Source organism: Oncorhynchus nerka, linkage group LG25 (genome assembly GCF_034236695.1).
Source record: "Oncorhynchus nerka isolate Pitt River linkage group LG25, Oner_Uvic_2.0, whole genome shotgun sequence".
NCBI lineage: Eukaryota > Metazoa > Chordata > Actinopteri > Salmoniformes > Salmonidae > Oncorhynchus > Oncorhynchus nerka.
Window position 1 is genome coordinate 22,764,339 of NC_088420.1, and position 20,350 is coordinate 22,784,688.

Genomic DNA, 20,350 nt, shown 5'->3' on the forward strand with positions numbered 1-20,350 from the left:
ATGATGTAGAAACAACATTGTTTCAACCAGTGTGTGCCCAGTGGGCTGTTTGTTGGCACAGATTAATTTTCGCATGAGATCAGTAAAGTAATGATGAATATTATGTTATATTATTATGCTGAATATTATATTATAATGCTGAATATTATATTTCTGTAATGTGCATTCTTCCCTCTGTCTCTCCTCCCTCTGTCTCTCCTCTCTCTCCTCTCTCCTCTGTTTCTCCTCCCTGCTCTGTCTCTCCTCCCTCTGCCTCTCTTCTCTCTCCTCTTTCTCTCCTCTCTCTCCTCCCTCCTCTGTCTCTCCTCCCTCCTCGGTCTCTCCTCCCACCTCGGTGTCTCCTCCCTCCTCTGTCTCTCCTCTGTCTCTCCTCTCTCTCCTCTGTCTCTCCTCTCTCTGCCTCTCCTCTCTCTCCTATCTACTCTGTCTCTCCTCTCTCTCCTATCTACTCTGTCTCTCCTCTCTCTCCTCTCTCCTCTGTCTCTCCTCTCTCTCCTCCCTCCTCTGTCTCTCCTCCCTCTGTCTCTCTTCTCTCTCCTCTGTCTCTCCTCCCTCCTCTGTCTCTCCTCTCTTTCCTCCCTCCTGTGTCTCTCCTCACTCCTCTGTCTCTCTTCTATCTCTCCTCCCTCCACTGTCTCTCCTCCCTCCTCTGTCTCTCCTCTCTCTCTCCTCGCTCCTCTGTCTCCCCTCCCTCCTCTGTCTCTCCTCTGTCTCCCCTCCCTCCTCTGTCTCTCCTCCCTCCTCTGTCTCTCCTCCCTCCTCTGTCTCTCCTCTGTCTCTCCTCCCTCCTCTGTCTCTCCTCTGTCTCTCCTCGCTCCTCTGTCTCCCCTCCCTCCTCTGTCTCTCCTCTGTCTCCCCTCCCTCCTCTGTCTCTCCTCCCTCCTCTGTCTCTCCTCCCTCCTCTGTCTCTCCTCTGTCTCTCCTCCCTCCTCTGTCTCTCCTCTGTCTCTCCTCCCTCCTCGGTCACTCCTCTCTCCCTCCTCCCTCCTCTGTCTCTCCTCTCTGTCTCCTCCCTCCTCTGTCTCTCCTCTGTCTCCTGTCTCTCCTCTCTGTCTCCTCCCTCCTCTGTCTCTCCTCTGTCTCTCCTCTGTCTCTCCTCTGTCTCTCCTCCCTCCTCTGTCTCTCCTCCCCTCTCTCTCTCTTCCTCCCTCATCTGTCTCTCCTCCCTCCTCTGTCTCTCCTCTGTCTCTCCTCCCTCCTCTGTCTCCCCTCCCTCCTCTGTCTCTCCTCCCTCATCTGTCTCTCCCCCTCCTCTGTCTCTCCTCTCTCTCTCCTCGCTCCTCTGTCTCCCCTCCCTCCTCTGTCTCTCCTCTGTCTCTCCTCCCTCCTCTGTCTCTCCTCCCTCCTCTGTCTCTCCTCTGTCTCTCCTCTGTCTCTCCTCCCTCCTCTGTCTCTCCTCTCTCTCTCCTCCCTCCTCTGTCTCTCCTCTGTCTCTCCTTCCTCCCCTGTCTCTCCTCTGTCTCTCCTTCCTCCTCTGTCTCTCCTCCCTCCTCTGTCTCTCCTCTCTTTCCTCCCTCCTCTGTCTCTCCTCTGTCTCTCCTCTGTCTCTCCTCCCTCCTCTCTCTCTCTCCTCTCTCTCTCCTCCCTCCTCTGTCTCTCCTCTGTCTCCTGTATCTCCTCTGTCTCTCCTTCCTCCCCTGTCTCTCCTCTGTCTCTCCTTCCTCCTCTGTCTCTCCTCCCTCCTCTGTCTCTCCTCTCTTTCCTCCCTCCTCTGTCTCTCCTCTGTCTCTCCTGTCTCTCCTCCCTCCTCTCTCTCTCCTCTCTCTCTCCTCCCTCCTCTGTCTCTCCTCTGTCTCCTGTATCTCCTCTGTCTCTCCTTCCTCCCCTGTCTCTCCTCTGTCTCTCCTCCCTCCTCTGTCTCTCCTCCCTCCTCTGTCTCCCCTCCCTCCTCTGTCTCCCCTCCCTCCTCTGTCTCCCCTCCCTCCTCTGTCTCGTCTCCCCTCCCTCCTCTGTCTCTCCTCCCTCCTCTGTCTCTCCTCTCTTTCCTCCCTCCTCTGTCTCTCCTCTGTCTCTCCTCTGTCTCTCCTCCCTCCTCTGTCTCCTCTCTCTCTCCTCCCTCCTCTGTCTCTCCTCTGTCTCCTGTATCTCCTCTGTCTCCCCTCTCTCCTCTGTCTCTCCTCTGTCTCTCATCTGTCTCCCCTCCCTCCTCTATCTCCCCTCCCTCCTCTATCTCCCCTCTCTCCTCTGTCTCTCCTCTGTCTCCCCTCCTTCCTCTGTCTCTCCTCTATCTCCCCTCCCTCCTCTGTCTCTACTCCCTCCTCTGTCTCTGTGTCTCAGATATTGATGAATGTCATATCTCTCCGGACCTGTGTGGCCACGGCACCTGCGTGAACACCCCTGGCAGCTTTGAGTGTGAATGCTTCGAGGGCTATGAAAGTGGCTTCATGATGATGAAGAACTGCATGGGTGAGTCACGCCCAGACACACACTGCTCTCTAGCTGACTGGAGAGTGGGAGAACTTCCTCAGAGATCCTCTGTGCAAGTCATTTTTGACAGCTGACCTCATTGCACTGTCCCTCTATCGTCCTCCCTCTCGTCCTCCCTCTCTTCCTCCCTCTCTTCCTCCCCCTCTCCCCTTCAGATTTTGATGAGTGTGAGCGGAACCCTCTGCTGTGTAGAGGAGGCACCTGTCTGAACACAGAGGGGAGTTATGAGTGTGAATGTCCCCCCGGACACCAGCTTAGTCCCGATGGTTCCTCCTGCGAAGGTAGGTCATATATCCATCCACAGTGGACACTATACATTACACACACACACACACACACACACACACACACACACACACACACACACACACACAAACACCTAGAATATGAGACACTATACACTACAGTTTCCTTATATATTTTTTACATCATCCCAAAGTCATCTGGAATGCATTTTTAAGTTAACCAGACATTAACCGCCTTTTTAAACATTTTTTGAATTGATTTGACTGTTATTTGACCAGGTAAGTTGACTGAGAACATATTCTCATTTACAGCAACAACCTGGGGAATAGTTACAGGGGAGAGGAGGGGGGATGAATGAGCCAATTGTAAACTGGGGATGATTAGGTGACCATGATGGTATGAGGGATAGCTTGGGAATATAGCCAGGACACCGGGGTTAACACCCCTACTCCATTAAAGTCATCTCAAGATATTCTACTACTTTCTATGTTGTCTACTATGGAAGCTAGTTATTTTGATTTAAGCTGACTGTCATGTCCTCTTTGTGTGTTTACAGATGTGAACGAGTGCCAGCTGAGTGACAACCTGTGTAAGAACGGCCACTGTGTCAACATGGTGGGGAACTACCAGTGCTCCTGTGACACGGGCTACCAGGTTACACCAGACAGACAGGGCTGTGTGGGTGAGTGACCACTGACTGAGACATGTCATCATTTGTCTTTGGGGGAGGGGGTGCCATACTTCAGTGTACGGAAATACCTGACATAAGTACGTTTACAAAAATGATCATTAACAGAATTTGCTGATTACTTCGAAGCATTTTTTTTATATCAGAAAAGGCAATATTTGAGTTTTGTTTGTGTGTGTGTGTCTATACTTACCTGTAACCCATCTGATTGCAGATATTGATGAGTGTACCATTATGAACGGAGGCTGTGACACACACTGTACCAACTCAGAGGGCAGCTACGAGTGCAGCTGTAGTGAGGGATACGCTCTCATGCCTGACCTCAGGACCTGCGCTGGTACGTATGTCACTGGGATACACACACATACACACACACACACACACTCATGGAAAAGTCATGTTTACACTCACTCTGTCACACCCGTGTAGATATAGATGAGTGTGAGGACAGCCCTGATATCTGTGATGGAGGCCAGTGCACCAACGTGCCTGGAGAGTACCGCTGTCTCTGCTATGACGGATTCATGGCCTCCATGGACATGAGGACCTGCATCGGTGACTATTCTCTTTCCACTGCTCTCTTTGTCTCTCTCGCTCTCCCCACCTCTCTCTCTCTCTCTCACTGTATCTGTCTCTCTCTCTCCCCACCTCTCTTGCTGTATCTCTCTCTCTGTCTCTCTCTCTCGCTGTATCTCTGTCTCGCTCGCTCTCCCCACCTCTCTCTCTCTCTCGTTGTATCCCTCTCTCTCTCTCTCTCTCCCCACCTCTCTCTCTCTCTCTCGCTGTATCTCTCTCCCCACCCTCTCTCTCTCTCTCTCTCTCTCTCTCGCTGTATCTCTCTCCCCACCTCTCTCTCTCTCGCTGTATCTCTCTCTGTCTCTCTCCCCACCTCTCTCTCTCTCGCTGTATCTCTCTCCCCACCTCTCTCTCTCTCGCTGTATCTCTCTCTGTCTCTCTCCCCACCTCTCTCTCTCTCGCTGTATCTCTCTCCCCACCGCTCTTCCTCTCGCTGTATCTCTCTCTGTCTCTCTCCCCACCTCTCTCTCTCTCGCTGTATCTCTCTCCCCACCTCTCTCTCTCTCGCTGTATCTCTCTCCCCACCCTCTCTCTCTCGCTGTATCTCTCTCTGTCTCTCTCCCCACCTCTCTCTCTCTCGCTGTATCTCTCTCTGTCTCTCTCCCCACCTCTCTCTCTCTCGCTGTATCTCTCTCTGTCTCTCTCCCCACCTCTCTCTCTCTCGCTGTATCTCTCTCTGTCTCTCTCCCCACCTCTCTCTCTCTCGCTGTATCTCTCTCTGTCTCTCTCCCCACCTCTCTCTCTCTCGCTGTATCTCTCTCCCCACCTCTCTCTCTCTCGCTGTATCTCTCTCTGTCTCTCTCCCCACCTCTCTCTCTCTCGCTGTATCTCTCTGTCTCTCTCCCCACCCTCTCTCTCTCGCTGTATCTCTCTCTGTCTCTCTCCCCACCCTCTCTCTCTCTCGCTGTATCTCTCTCTGTCTCTCTCTCTCTCCCCACCTCTCTCTCTCTCGCTGTATCTCTCTCTGTCTCTCTCTCTCTCCCCACCCCTCTCTCTCTCTCGCTGTATCTCTCTCTGTCTCTCTCCCCACCTCTCTCTCTCTCTCGCTGTATCTCTCTCTGTCTCTCTCCCCACCCTCTCTCTCTCTCGCTGTATCGCTTTCTGTCTCTCTCTCTCTCCCCACCCCCTCTCTCTCTCTCGCTGTATCTCTCTCTGTCTCTCTCCCCACCCCCTCTCTCTCTCTCGCTGTATCTCTCTCTGTCTCTCTCCCCCCCTCTCTCTCGCTGTATCTCTCTCTGTCTCTCTCCCCACCTCTCTCTCTCTCTCGCTGTATCTCTCTGTCTGTCTCTCTCCCCACCTCTCTCTCTCTCGCTGTATCTCTCTCTGTCTCTCTCCCCACCCCTCTCTCTCTCTCGCTGTATCTCTCTGTCTCTCTCCCCCCTCTCTCTCTCTCTCGCTGTATCTCTCTGTCTCTCTCCCCACCTCTCTCTCTCTCGCTGTATCTCTCTCCCCACCTCTCTCTCTCTCGCTGTATCTCTCTCTGTCTCTCTCCCCACCTCTCTCTCTCTCGCTGTATCGCTCTCTCTCTCTCTCCCCACCTCTCTCTCTCTCGCTGTATCTCTCTCCCCACCTCTCTCTCTCTCGCTGTATCTCTCTCTGTCTCTCTCCCCACCTCTCTCTCTCTCGCTGTATCGCTCTCTGTCTCTCTCCCCACCTCTCTCTCTCTCGCTGTATCGCTCTCTGTCTCTCTCCCCACCTCTCTCTCTCTCTCGTTGTATCTCTTTCTGTCTCTCTCCCCACCTCTCTCTCTCTCGCTGTATCTCTCTCTCTGTCTCTCTCCCCACCTCTCTCTCTCTCGCTGTATCGCTCTCTATCTCTCTCCCCACCTCTCTCTCTCTCGCTGTATCGCTCTCTGTCTCTCTCCCCACCTCTCTCTCTCTCGCTGTATCGCTCTCTGTCTCTCTCCCCACCTCTCTCTCTCTCTCGCTGTATCGCTCTCTGTCTCTCTCTCTCTCCCCACCTCTCTCTCTCTCTGTATCGCTCTCTGTCTCTCTCTCTCTCCCCACCTCTCTCTCTCGCTGTATCACTCTCTGTCTCTCTCCCCACCTCTCTCTCTCGCTGTATCACTCTCTGTCTCTCTCCCCACCTCTCTCTCTCTCGCTGTATCGCTCTCTGTCTCTCTCCCCACCTCTCTCTCTCTCGCTGTATCGCTCTCTGTCTCTCTCTCCCCACCTCTCTCTCTCTCTCTCGCTGTATCTCTCTCCCCACCTCTCTCTCTCTCGCTGTATCGCTCTCTGTCTCTCTCCCCACCTCTCTCTCTCTGTATCGCTCTCTGTCTCTCTCCCCACCTCTCTCTCTCTCGCTGTATCGCTCTCTGTCTCTCTCCCCACCTCTCTCTCTCTCGCTGTATCTCTCTGTCTCTCTCCCCACCTCTCTCTCTCTCTCTGTATCGCTCTCTGTCTCTCTCCCCACCTCTCTCTCTCTCTCTCTGTATCGCTCTCTGTCTCTCTCTCCCCACCTCTCTCTCTCTCGCTGTATCGCTCTCTGTCTCTCTCTCTCTCCCCACCTCTCTCTCTCGCTGTATCGCTCTCTGTCTCTCTCTCTCTCCCCACCTCTCTCTCTCTCTGTATCGCTCTCTGTCTCTCTCTCTCTCCCCACCTCTCTCTCTCGCTGTATCACTCTCTGTCTCTCTCCCCACCTCTCTCTCTCGCTGTATCACTCTCTGTCTCTCTCCCCCACCTCTCTCTCTCGCTGTATCGCTCTCTGTCTCTCTCCCCACCTCTCTCTCTCTCGCTGTATCGCTCTCTGTCTCTCTCTCCCCACCTCTCTCTCTCTCTCTCTCGCTGTATCTCTCTCCCCACCTCTCTCTCTCTCGCTGTATCGCTCTCTGTCTCTCTCCCCACCTCTCTCTCTCTGTATCGCTCTCTGTCTCTCTCCCCACTCTCTCTCTCTCGCTGTATCGCTCTCTGTCTCTCTCCCCACCTCTCTCTCTCTCGCTGTATCTCTCTGTCTCTCTCCCCACCTCTCTCTCTCTCTCTGTATCGCTCTCTGTCTCTCTCCCCACCTCTCTCTCTCTCTCTCTGTATCGCTCTCTGTCTCTCTCCCCACCTCTCTCTCTCTCGCTGTATCTCTCTGTCTCTCTCCCCACCTCTCTCTCTCTCTCTGTATCGCTCTCTGTCTCTCTCCCCACCTCTCTCTCTCTCGCTGTATCACTCTCTGTCTCTCTCCCCACCTCTCTCTCTCTCGCTGTATCGCTTTCTGTCTCTCTCTCTCTCCCCACCTCTCTCTCTCTCTCTCGCTGTATCTCTCCCCACCTCTCTCTCTCGCTGTATCGCTCTCTGTCTCTCTCTCGCTGTATGAGAGAGACAGACTGTCTCTCTCTCTCCCACCTCTCTCTCTTGCTGTATCGCTCTCTCTGTCTCTCTCCCCACCTCTCTCTCTCTGTTTCTCTCTCTTTTCCTATCTCTCTCTCTCTCTCCTCGTTTCTCTCTCTGTCTCGCTCTCTCTCTCTTTGACCCTGTTAGACATACTCCTCTGTCCCCTCCCAAGACCAGTTAGCTCATGTTCCTGTGTGTGTGTCCAGATGTGAATGAGTGTGAGCTGAACCCTAACATCTGTCTGCATGGGGACTGTGAGAACACCAAGGGATCATTCATCTGCCACTGCCAGCTGGGGTACTTTGTTAAGAAGGGCTCCACCGGCTGCACAGGTACAGTACACGCACATGCACACAGACACATACACGTGCACACAGACACAGACACATGCACACAGACACATGCACACAGACACACACGCACATGCAAACAGACACACACACATGCACACAGACACACACACACATGCACATGCACACAGACACACACGCACACACACATGCACACAGACACACACGCACATGCACACAGACACACATGCACATGCACACAGACACACACAGCACCATGGGCTACACACACATACTGGTAGTTACAGCAAGGATATTACTGTAAAACACGATCTCAGTTATGACGCTGTCATAAAGCTTTGGTCATGTTTAACTTCCGAGTACAGACGATAATGTATGAACCAGAGTACAGACGATAATGTATGAACCAGAGTACAGACTATAATGTATGAACCAGAGCACAGACGATAATGTATGAACCAGAGCACATACGATAATGCAGGAACCAGAGTACAGACGATAATGTATGAACCAGAGTACATACGATAATGTATAAACCAGAGTACAGACTATAATGTATAAACCAGAGTACAGGCTATAATGTATAAACCAGAATACAGACTATAATGTATGAACCAGAGTACAGACTATAATGTATGAACCAGAGTACAGACTATAATGTATGAACCAGAGTACAGACTATAATGTATGAACCAGAGTACAGACTATAATGTATAAACCAGAGTACAGACTATAATGTATGAACCAGAGTACAGACTATAATGTATGAACCAGAGTACAGACTATAATGTATGAACCAGAGTACAGACTATAATGTATGAACCAGAGTACAGACTATAATGTATGAACCAGAGTACAGACTATAATGTATGAACCAGAGTACAGACTATAATGTATAAACCAGAGTACAGACTATAATGTATAAACCAGAGTACAGACTATAATGTATGAACCAGAGTAGATTATAAGGTATAAACCAGAGTAGACTATAATGTATAAACCAGAGTAGAGACTATAATGTATGAAGACTATAATGTATAAACCAGACTATAATGTAAACCAGACAGACTATAATGTATAAACCAGAGTACAGACTATAATGTATAAACCAGAGTACAGACTATAATGTATGAACCAATACAGTATAAACCAGAGTACAGACTATAATGTATAAACCAGAGTACAGACTATAAGGTGTAAACCAGAGTACAGACTATAATGTATAAACCAGAGTACAGACTATAATGTATGAACCAGAGTAGACTATAATGTATAAACCAGAGTACAGACTATAATGTATAAACCAGAGTATTGACTGTAAGGTGTAAACCAGAGTACAGACTATAATGTATAAACCAGAGTACAGACTATAATGTATGAACCAGAGTACAGACTATAATGTATAAACCAGAGTACAGACTATAATGTATAAACCAGAGTACAGACTATAATGTATAAACCAGAGTACAGACTATAATGTATAAACCAGAGTACAGACTATAATGTATAAACCAGAGTACAGACTATAATGTATGAACCAGAGTACAGACTATAATGTATAAACCAGAGTACAGACTATAATGTATAAAACCAGAGTAAACCAGACTATAATGTATAAACCAGAGTACAGACTATAATGTATAAACCAAAGTACAGACTATAATGTATAAACCAGAGTACAGACTATAATGTATGAACCAGAGTACAGACTATAATGTATGAACCAGAGTAGAGACTATAATGTATAAACCAGAGTACAGACTATAATGTATAAACCAGAGTACAGACTATATGTATAAACCAGAGTACAGACTATAATGTATAAACCAGAGTACAGACTATAATGTATAAACCAGAGTACAGACTATAATGTATATAAAATAAACCAGAGTACAGACTATAATGTATAAGTACAGACTATAATGTATAAACCAGAGTACAGACTATAATGTATAAACCAGAGTACAGACTATAATGTATAAACCAGAGTAGAGACTATAATGTATGAACCAGAGTACAGACTATAAGGTATAAACCAGAGTAGACTATAATGTATAAACCAGAGTAGAGACTATAATGTATGAACCAGAGTACAGACTATAAGGTATAAACCAGAGTACACACTATAAGGTATAAACCAGAGTACAGACTATAAGGTATAAACCAGAGTACAGACTATAATGTATAAACCAGAGTACAGACTATAAGGTATAAACCAGAGTACAGACTATAGAGTACACACTATAATGTATAAACCAGACCAGAGTAGTACAGACTATAATGTATAAACCAGAGTACAGACTATAATGTATAAACCAGAGTACAGACTATAATGACTATAAGGTATAAACCAGTAGCACAGACTATAAAACCAGAGTACAGACTATAAGGTATAAACCAGAGTAAACAGAGTACAGACTATAAGGTGTAAACAGACTATAAGACTATGTATATACAGACTATAAAACCAGAGTACAGACTATAAGTACAGACTATAATGTATAAACCAGAGTACAGACTATAATGTATAAACCAGGGTACAGACTATAAAATAAACCAGAGTACAGCCTATAAGGTGTAAACCAGAGTAGAGACTATAAGGTATAACTATAAGGTGTAAACCAGAGTAAACCAGAGAGTACAGACTATAAGGTATAAACCAGAGTACAGACTATAATGTATAAACCAGAGTACAGACTATAATGTATGTAAACCAGAGTACAGACTATAATACAGACTATAAGGTATAAACCAGAGTACAGACTATAAGGTGTATAAACCAGAGTACAGACTATAATGTATAAACCAGAGTACAGACTATAATGTATAAACCAGAGTACAGACTATAATGTATAAACCAGAGTACAGACTATAATGTATAAACCAGAGTACAGACTATAATGTATAAACCAGAGTACAGACTATAATGTATGAACCAGAGTACAGACTATAATGTATAAACCAGAGTACAGACTATAATGTACCAGATAAACCAGAGTATAAACCAGACTATAATGTATGAACCAGAGTACAGACTATAATGTATAAACCAGAGTACAGACTATAATGTATAAACCAGAGTACAGACTATAATGTATGAACCAGAGTAGACTATAAGGTATAAACCAGAGTAGACTATAATGTATAAACCAGAGTAGAGACTATAATGTATGAACCAGAGTACAGACTATAATGTATAAACCAGAGTACAGACTATAATGTATAAACCAGAGTACAGACTGTAAGGTGTAAACCAGAGTACAGACTATAATGTATAAACCAGAGTACAGACTATAATGTATAAACCAGAGTACAGACTATAATGTATAAACCAGAGTACAGACTATAATGTATAAACCAGAGTACAGACTATAATGTATAAACCAGAGTACAGACTATAATGTATAAACCAGAGTACAGACTATAATGTATGAACCACAGTAGACTATAATGTAAACCAAAGTACAGACTATAATGTATAAACCAGAGTACAGACTATAATGTATAAACAGACAGTATAAACCAGTACAGACTATAATGTATAAACCAGGGTACAGACTATAAGGTATAAACCAGAGTAGACTATAATGTATAAACCAGAGTACAGACTATAAGGTATAAACCAGAGTACAGACTATAAGGTATAAACCAGAGTACAGACTATAAGGTATAAACCAGAGTACAGACTATAAGGTGTAAACCAGAGTACAGACTATAAGGTGTAAACCAGAGTACACACTATAAGGTGTAAACCAGAGTACAGACTATAAGGTATAAACCAGGGTACAGACTATAAGGTATAAACCAGGGTACAGACTATAATGTATAAACCAGGGTACAGACTATAAGGTATAAACCAGGGTACACACTATAAGGTGTAAACCAGAGTACACACTATAAGGTGTAAACCAGAGTACAGACTATAATGTATAAACCAGAGTACAGACTATAATGTATAAACCAGGGTACAGACTATAAGGTATAAACCAGAGCACAGACTATAAGGTATAAACCAGGGTACAGACTATAAGGTATAAACCAGAGTACAGCCTATAAGGTGTAAACCAGAGTAGAGACTATAAGGTATAAACCAGAGTACAGACTATAGGGTGTAAACCAGAGTACAGACTATAAGGTGTAAACCAGAGTACACACTATAAGGTGTAAACCAGAGTACAGACTATAAGGTATAAACCAGGGTACAGGCTATAAGGTATAAACCAGGGTACAGACTATAAGGTGTAAACCAGAGTACAGACTATAAGGTGTAAACCAGAGTACAGACTATAAGGTATAAACCAGGGTACAGACTATAAGGTATAAACCAGGGTACAGACTATAAGGTGTAAACCAGAGTACAGACTATAAGGTGTAAACCAGAGTACAGACTGTAAGGTGTAAACCAGAGTACAGACTATAAGGTGTAAACCAGAGTACAGGCTATAATGTATAAACCAGAATACAGACTATAATGTATGAACCAGAGTACAGACTATAATGTATGAACCAGAGTACAGACTATAATGTATGAACCAGAGTACAGACTATAATGTATGAACCAGAGTACAGACTATAATGTATGAACCAGAGTACAGACTATAATGTATGAACCAGAGTACAGACTATAATGTATAAACCAGAATACAGACTATAATGTATGAACCAGAGTACAGACTATAATGTATAAACCAGAGTACAGACTATAATGTATAAACCAGAGTACAGACTATAATGTATGAACCAGAGTAGACTATAAGGTATAAACCAGAGTAGACTATAATGTATAAACCAGAGTAGAGACTATAATGTATGAACCAGAGTACAGACTATAATGTATAAACCAGAGTATAGACTGTAAGGTGTAAACCAGAGTACAGACTATAATGTATAAACCAGAGTACAGACTATAATGTATGAACCAGAGTACAGACTATAATGTATAAACCAGAGTACAGACTATAATGTATAAACCAGAGTACAGACTATAATGTATAAACCAGAGTACAGACTATAATGTATAAACCAGAGTACAGACTATAATGTATAAACCAGAGTACAGACTATAATGTATGAACCAGAGTAGACTATAATGTATAAACCAAAGTACAGACTATAATGTATAAACCAGAGTACAGACTATAATGTATAAACCAGAGTACAGACTGTAAGGTATAAACCAGGGTACAGACTATAATGTATAAACCAGGGTACAGACTATAAGGTATAAACCAGGGTACAGACTATAATGTATAAACCAGGGTACAGACTATAATGTATAAACCAGGGTACAGACTATAAGGTATAAACCAGAGTACAGACTATAAGGTATAAACCAGGGTACAGACTATAAGGTATAAACCAGAGTACAGACTATAAGGTGTAAACCAGAGTACACACTATAAGGTGTAAACCAGAGTACAGACTATAAGGTATAAACCAGGGTACAGACTATAAGGTATAAACCAGGGTACAGACTATAAGGTATAAACCAGGGTACAGACTATAATGTATAAACCAGGGTACAGACTATAATGTATAAACCAGGGTACAGACTATAATGTATAAACCAGGGTACAGACTATAAGGTATAAACCAGAGTACAGACTATAAGGTATAAACCAGGGTACAGACTATAAGGTATAAACCAGAGTACAGACAGAGACTATAAGGTGTAAACCAGAGTACACACTATAAGGTGTAAACCAGAGTACAGACTATAAGGTATAAACCAGGGTACAGACTATAAGGTATAAACCAGGGTACAGACTATAAGGTGTAAACCAGAGTACAGACTATAAGGTGTAAACCAGAGTACAGACTGTAAGGTGTAAACCAGAGTACAGACTATAAGGTGTAAACCAGAGTACAGACTATAAGGTGTAAACCAGAGTACAGACTGTAAGGTGTAAACAGAGTACAGACTAGTACAGAATACAGACTATAATGTATAAACCAGAATACAGACTATAATGTATGAACCAGAGTACAGACTATAATGTATGAACCAGAGTACAGACTATAATGTATGAACCAGAGTACAGACTATAATGTATGAACCAGAGTACAGACTATAATGTATGAACCAGAGTACAGACTATAATGTATAAACCAGAATACAGACTATAATGTATGAACCAGAGTACAGACTATAATGTATAAACCAGAGTACAGACTATAATGTATAAACCAGAGTACAGACTATAATGTATGAACCAGAGTATAGACTGTAAGGTGTAAACCAGAGTACAGACTATAATGTATAAACCAGAGTACAGACTATAATGTATGAACCAGAGTAGACTATAATGTATAAACCAAAGTACAGACTATAATGTATAAACCAGAGTACAGACTATAATGTATAAACCAGAGTACAGACTGTAAGGTATAAACCAGGGTACAGACTATAATGTATAAACCAGGGTACAGACTATAAGGTATAAACCAGGGTACAGACTATAATGTATAAACCAGGGTACAGACTATAATGTATAAACCAGGGTACAGACTATAATGTATAAACCAGGGTACAGACTATAAGGTATAAACCAGGGTACACACTATAAGGTGTAAACCAGAGTACACACTATAAGGTGTAAACCAGAGTACAGACTATAATGTATAAACCAGAGTACAGACTATAATGTATAAACCAGGGTACAGACTATAAGGTATAAACCAGAGTACAGACTATAAGGTATAAACCAGGGTACAGACTATAAGGTATAAACCAGAGTACAGACTATAAGGTATAAACCACAGTACAGACTATAAGGTGTAAACCAGAGTACAGACTATAAGGTGTAAACCAGAGTACAGACTATAAGGTGTAAACCAGAGTACAGACTATAAGGTGTAAACCAGAGTACACACTATAAGGTGTAAACCAGAGTACAGACTATAAGGTGTAAACCAGGGTACAGACTGTAAGGTGTAAACCAGAGTACAGACTATAAGGTGTAAACCAGAGTACAGACTATAAGGTGTAAACCAGAGTACACACTATAAGGTGTAAACCAGAGTACAGACTATAAGGTATAAACCAGGGTACAGACTATAAGGTATAAACCAGGGTACAGACTATAAGGTGTAAACCAGAGTACAGACTATAAGGTATAAACCAGGGTACAGACTATAAGGTATAAACCAGGGTACAGACTATAAGGTGTAAACCAGAGTACAGACTATAAGGTGTAAACCAGAGTACAGACTGTAAGGTGTAAACCAGAGTACAGACTATAAGGTATAAACCAGGGTACAGACTATAAGGTATAAACCAGGGTACAGACTATAAGGTGTAAACCAGAGTACAGACTATAAGGTGTAAACCAGAGTACAGACTATAAGGTGTAAACCAGAGTACAGACTAAGGTGTAAACCAGAGGTGTAAACCAGAGTACAGACTATAATGTAAACCAGGTACAGACTATGTAAACCAGAGTACAGACTATAAGGTGTAAACCAGAGTACAGACTATAAGGTGTAAACCAGAGTACAGACTATAAGGTGTAAACCAGGGTACAGACTATAAGGTGTAAACCAGAGTACAGACTATAAGGTGTAAACCAGAGTACAGACTATAAGGTGTAAACCAGAGTACAGACTATAAGGTATAAACCAGGTACAGACTATAAGGTATAAACCAGGGTACAGACTATAAGGTGTAAACCAGAGTACAGACTATAAGGTGTAAACCAGAGTACAGACTGTAAGGTGTAAACCAGAGTACAGACTATAAGGTGTAAACCAGACTATAAGTACAGACTATAAGGTGTAAACCAAACAGACTATAAGGTGTAAACCAGGTACAGACTATAAGGTGTAAACCAGAGTACAGACTATAAGGTGTAAACCAGAGTACAGACTATAAGGTGTAAACCAGTACAGTAGGTGTAAACCAGAGTACAGACTATAAGGTGTAAACCACTATAAGGTATAAACCAGAGTACAGACTATAAGGTATAAACCAGGGTACAGACTATAAGGTATAAACCAGGGTACAGACTATAAGGTGTAAACCAGAGTACAGACTATAAGGTATAAACCAGGGTACAGACTATAAGAGTATAAACCAGGGTACAGACTATAAGGTATAAACCAGGTACAGACTATGTAAACCAGAGTACAGACTATAAGGTATAAACCAGAGTACAGACTATAAGGTATAAACCAGAGTACAGACTATAATGTATAAACCAGGGTACAGACTATAATGTATAAACCAGGGTACAGACTATAAGGTAGTACAACCAGGGTAAACAGACTATAAGGTATAAACCAGGGTAAACCAGAGTACAGACTATAAGGTGTAAACCAGAGTACAGACTATAGGTGTAAACCAGAGTACAGACTATAAGTGTAAACCAGAGTACAGACTATAATGTATAAACCAGAGTACAGACTATAATGTATAAACCAGGGTACAGACTATAAGGTATAAACCAGAGTACAGACTATAAGGTATAAACCAGGGTACAGACTATAAGGTATAAACCAGAGTACAGACTATAAGGTGTAAACCAGAGTACAGACTATAAGGTGTAAACCAGAGTACAGACTATAAGGTGTATAAACCAGAGTACAGACTATAAGGTATAAACCAGAGTACAGACTATAAGGTGTAAACCAGAGTACAGACTATAAGGTGTAAACCAGAGTACAGACTATAAGGTGTAAACCAGAGTACAGACTATAAGGTGTAAACCAGAGTACAGACTATAAGGTATAAACCAGGTACAGACTATAAGGTGTAAACCAGAGTACAGACTATAAGGTGTAAACCAGGGTACAGACTGTAAGGTGTAAACCAGAGTACAGACTATAAGGTGTAAACCAGAGTACAGACTATAAGGTGTAAACCAGAGTACACACTATAAGGTGTAAACCAGAGTACAGACTATAAGGTATAAACCAGGGTACAGACTATAAGGTATAAACCAGGGTACAGACTATAAGGTGTAGGTGTAAACCAGAGTACAGACTATAAGGTATAAACCAGAGTACAGACTATAAGGTATAAACCAGGGTACAGACTAAGGTGTATAAACCAGAGTACAGACTATAAGGTGTAAACAGAGTACAGACTAGTAAACAGACTATAAGGTGTAAACCAGAGTACAGACTATAAGGTGTAAACCAGAGTACAGACTATAATGTATGTAAACCAGTACAGACTATAAGTACAGACTATAAGGTGTAAACCAGAGTACAGACTATAATGTATAAACCAGAGTACAGACTATAATGTATAAACCAGAGTACAGACTATAATGTATAAACCAGAGTACAGACTATAAGGTATAAACCAGAGTACAGACTATAATGTATAAACCAGAGTACAGACTATAAGGTATAAACCAGAGTACAGACTATAATGTATAAACCAGAGTACAGACTATAAGGTATAAACCAGGGTACAGACTATAATGTATAAACCAGGGTACAGACTATAAGGTATAAACAGAGTACAGGGTACCAGAGTATAACTGTAATAAACCAGAGTACAGACTATAATGTATACAGAATGTATAAACCAGGTATAAACCAGAGTACAGACTATAATGTATAAACAGACAGGGTACAGACTATAAGGTATAAACCAGGGTACACTATAAGGTGTAAACCAGAGTACAGACTATAAGGTGTAAACCAGAGTACAGACTATAATACAGACTATAATAAACCAGAGTACAGACTATAATGTATAAACCAGAGTACAGACTATAATGTGAACCAGAGTACAGACTATAAGGTATAAACCAGAGTACAGACTATAAGGTATAAACCAGAGTACAGACTATAAGGTATAAACCAGAGTACAGACTATAATGTATGAACCAGAGTACAGACTATAATGTATAAACCAGAGTACAGACTATAAGGTATAAACCAGAGTACAGACACTATAAGGTGTAAACCAGAGTACAGACTATAAGTACAGTATAAACCAGGGTACAGACTATAAGGTATAAACCAGGGTACAGACTATAAGGTATAAACCAGAGTACAGACTATAATGTATAAACCAGAGTACAGACTATAATGTGTAAACCAGAGTACAGACTATAAGGTATAAAACCAGAGTACAGACTATAATGTATAAACCAGAGTACAGACTATAAGGTATAAACCAGAGTACACACTATAAGGTATAAACCAGAGTACAGACTATAAGGTATAAACCAGGGTACAGACTATAATGTATAAAAGGTACAGACTATAAACCAGAGTACAGACTATAAGGTGTAAACCAGAGTACAGACTATAAGGTGTAAACCAGAGTACAGACTATAAGGTATAAACCAGGGTACAGACTATAAGGTATAAACCAGGGTACAGACTATAAGGTGTAAACCAGAGTACAGACTATAAGGTGTAAACCAGAGTACAGACTATAAGGTGTAAACCAGAGTACAGACTATAAGGTGTAAACAGAGTACAGACTATAAGGTGTAAACCAGAGTACAGACTATAAGGTGTAAACCAGGTACAGACTATAAGGTGTAAACCAGAGTACAGACTATAAGGTGTAAACCAGAGTACAGACTATAAGGTGTAAACCAGAGTACAGACTATAAGGTGTAAACCAGAGTACAGACTATAAGGTATAAACCAGGGTACAGACTATAAGGTAAATAAACAGACAGGGTACAGACTATAAGGTGTAAACCAGAGTACAGACTATAAGGTATAAACCAGGGTACAGACTATAAAAGGTATAAACCAGGGTACAGACTATAAGGTGTAAACCAGAGTACAGACTATAAGGTGTAAACAGAGACTATAAGGTGTAAACCAGAGTACAGACTATAAGGTGTAAAAACAGACAGGTGTAAACCAGAGTACAGACTATAAGGTGTAAACCAGAGTACAGACTATAAGGTGTAAACACTATAAGTAAACCAGTACAGACTATAATGTATAAACCAGAATACAGACTATAATGACTATAAGGTGTAAACCAGAGTACAGACTATAATGTATGAACCAGAGTACAGACTATAATGTATAAACCAGAGTACAGACTATAATGTATGAACCAGAGTACAGACTATAATGTAAACCAGAGTACAGTAAACTACAACTGTATGTAAACCAGAGTACAGACTATAATGTATAAACCAGAATACAGACTATAATGTATGAACCAGAGTACAGACTATAATGTATGAACCAGAGTACAGACTATAATGTATAAACCAGAGTACAGACTATAATGTATGAACCAGAGTACAGACTATAATGTATAAACCAGAGTACAGACTATAATGTATAAACCAGAGTACAGACTATAATGTATGAACCAGACTATAATGTATAAACCAGAATACAGACTATAATGTATGAACCAGAGTACAGACTATAATGTATAAACCAGAGTACAGACTATAATGTATAAACCAGAGTACAGACTATAATGTATGAACCAGAGTAGACTATAAGGTATAAACCAGAGTAGACTATAATGTATAAAACCAGAGTAGAGACTATAATGTAAACCAGAGTACAGACTATAATACAGACTATAATGTAAACCAGAGTACAGACTATAATGTATAAACCAGAGTACAGACTATAATGTATAAACCAGAGTACAGACTATAATGTATAAACCAGAGTACAGACTATAATGTATAAACCAGAGTACAGACTATAATGTACAGACTATAATGTATAAACCAGAGTACAGACTATAATGTATAAACCAGAGTACAGACTATAATGTATAAACCAGAGTACAGACTATAATGTATAAACCAGAGTACAGACTATAATGTATAAACCAGAGTACAGACTATAATGTATAAACCAGGGTACAGACTATAAGGTATAAACCAGGGTACAGACTATAATGTATAAACCAGGGTACAGACTATAATGTATAAACCAGGGTACAGACTATAATGTATAAACCAGGGTACAGACTATAAGGTATAAACCAGGGTACACACTATAATGTATAAACCAGGTACAGACTATAAGGTGTAAACCAGGGTACAGACTATAATGTATAAACCAGAGTACAGACTATAATGTATAAACCAGGGTACAGACTATAAGGTATAAACCAGAGTACAGACTATAAGGTATAAACCAGGGTACAGACTATAAGGTATAAACCAGAGTACAGACTATAAGGTGTAAACCAGAGTACAGACTATAAGGTGTAAACCAGAGTACACACTATAAGGTGTAAACCAGAGTACAGACTATAAGGTATAAACCAGGGTACAGACTATAAGGTATAAACCAGGGTACAGACTATAAGGTGTAAACCAGAGTACAGACTATAAGGTGTAAACCAGAGTACAGACTATAAAGTGTAAACCAGAGTACAGACTATAAGGTGTAAACCAGAGTACAGACTGTAAGTGTAAACCAGAGTACAGACTATAAGGTGTAAACCAGAGTACAGACTATAAGGTGTAAACCAGAGTACACACTATAAGGTGTAAACCAGAGTACAGACTATAAGGTGTAAACCAGGGTACAGACTGTAAGGTGTAAACCAGAGTACAGACTATAAGGTGTAAACCAGGGTACAGACTATAAGGTGTAAACCAGAGTACAGACTATAAGGTGTAAACCAGAGTACAGACTATAAGGTGTAAACCAGAGTACAGACTATAAGGTATAAACCAGGGTACAGACTATAAGGTATAAACCAGGGTACAGACTATAAGGTGTAAACCAGAGTACAGACTATAAGGTGTAAACCAGAGTACAGACTGTAAGGTGTAAACCAGAGTACAGACTATAAGGTGTAAACCAGAGTACAGACTATA

General features: G+C 42.2%; 1 protein-coding gene across 2 annotated transcripts in view; it reads left to right on the forward strand.

Annotated features, from left to right (window-relative positions):
* fbn2b (fibrillin 2b) overlaps positions 1–20,350 on the forward strand; it is a 127,914-nt gene that overhangs the window by 71,184 nt on the left and 36,380 nt on the right. For both annotated transcript variants that reach the window (XM_065009676.1, XM_065009677.1), the window contains exons 26-31: positions 2,278–2,406; positions 2,583–2,708; positions 3,230–3,355; positions 3,576–3,698; positions 3,791–3,916; positions 7,461–7,586. In XM_065009676.1, coding sequence (XP_064865748.1) covers positions 2,278–2,406; positions 2,583–2,708; positions 3,230–3,355; positions 3,576–3,698; positions 3,791–3,916; positions 7,461–7,586 — 756 coding nt within the window. The remainder of the gene's footprint in view (positions 1–2,277; positions 2,407–2,582; positions 2,709–3,229; positions 3,356–3,575; positions 3,699–3,790; positions 3,917–7,460; positions 7,587–20,350) is intronic.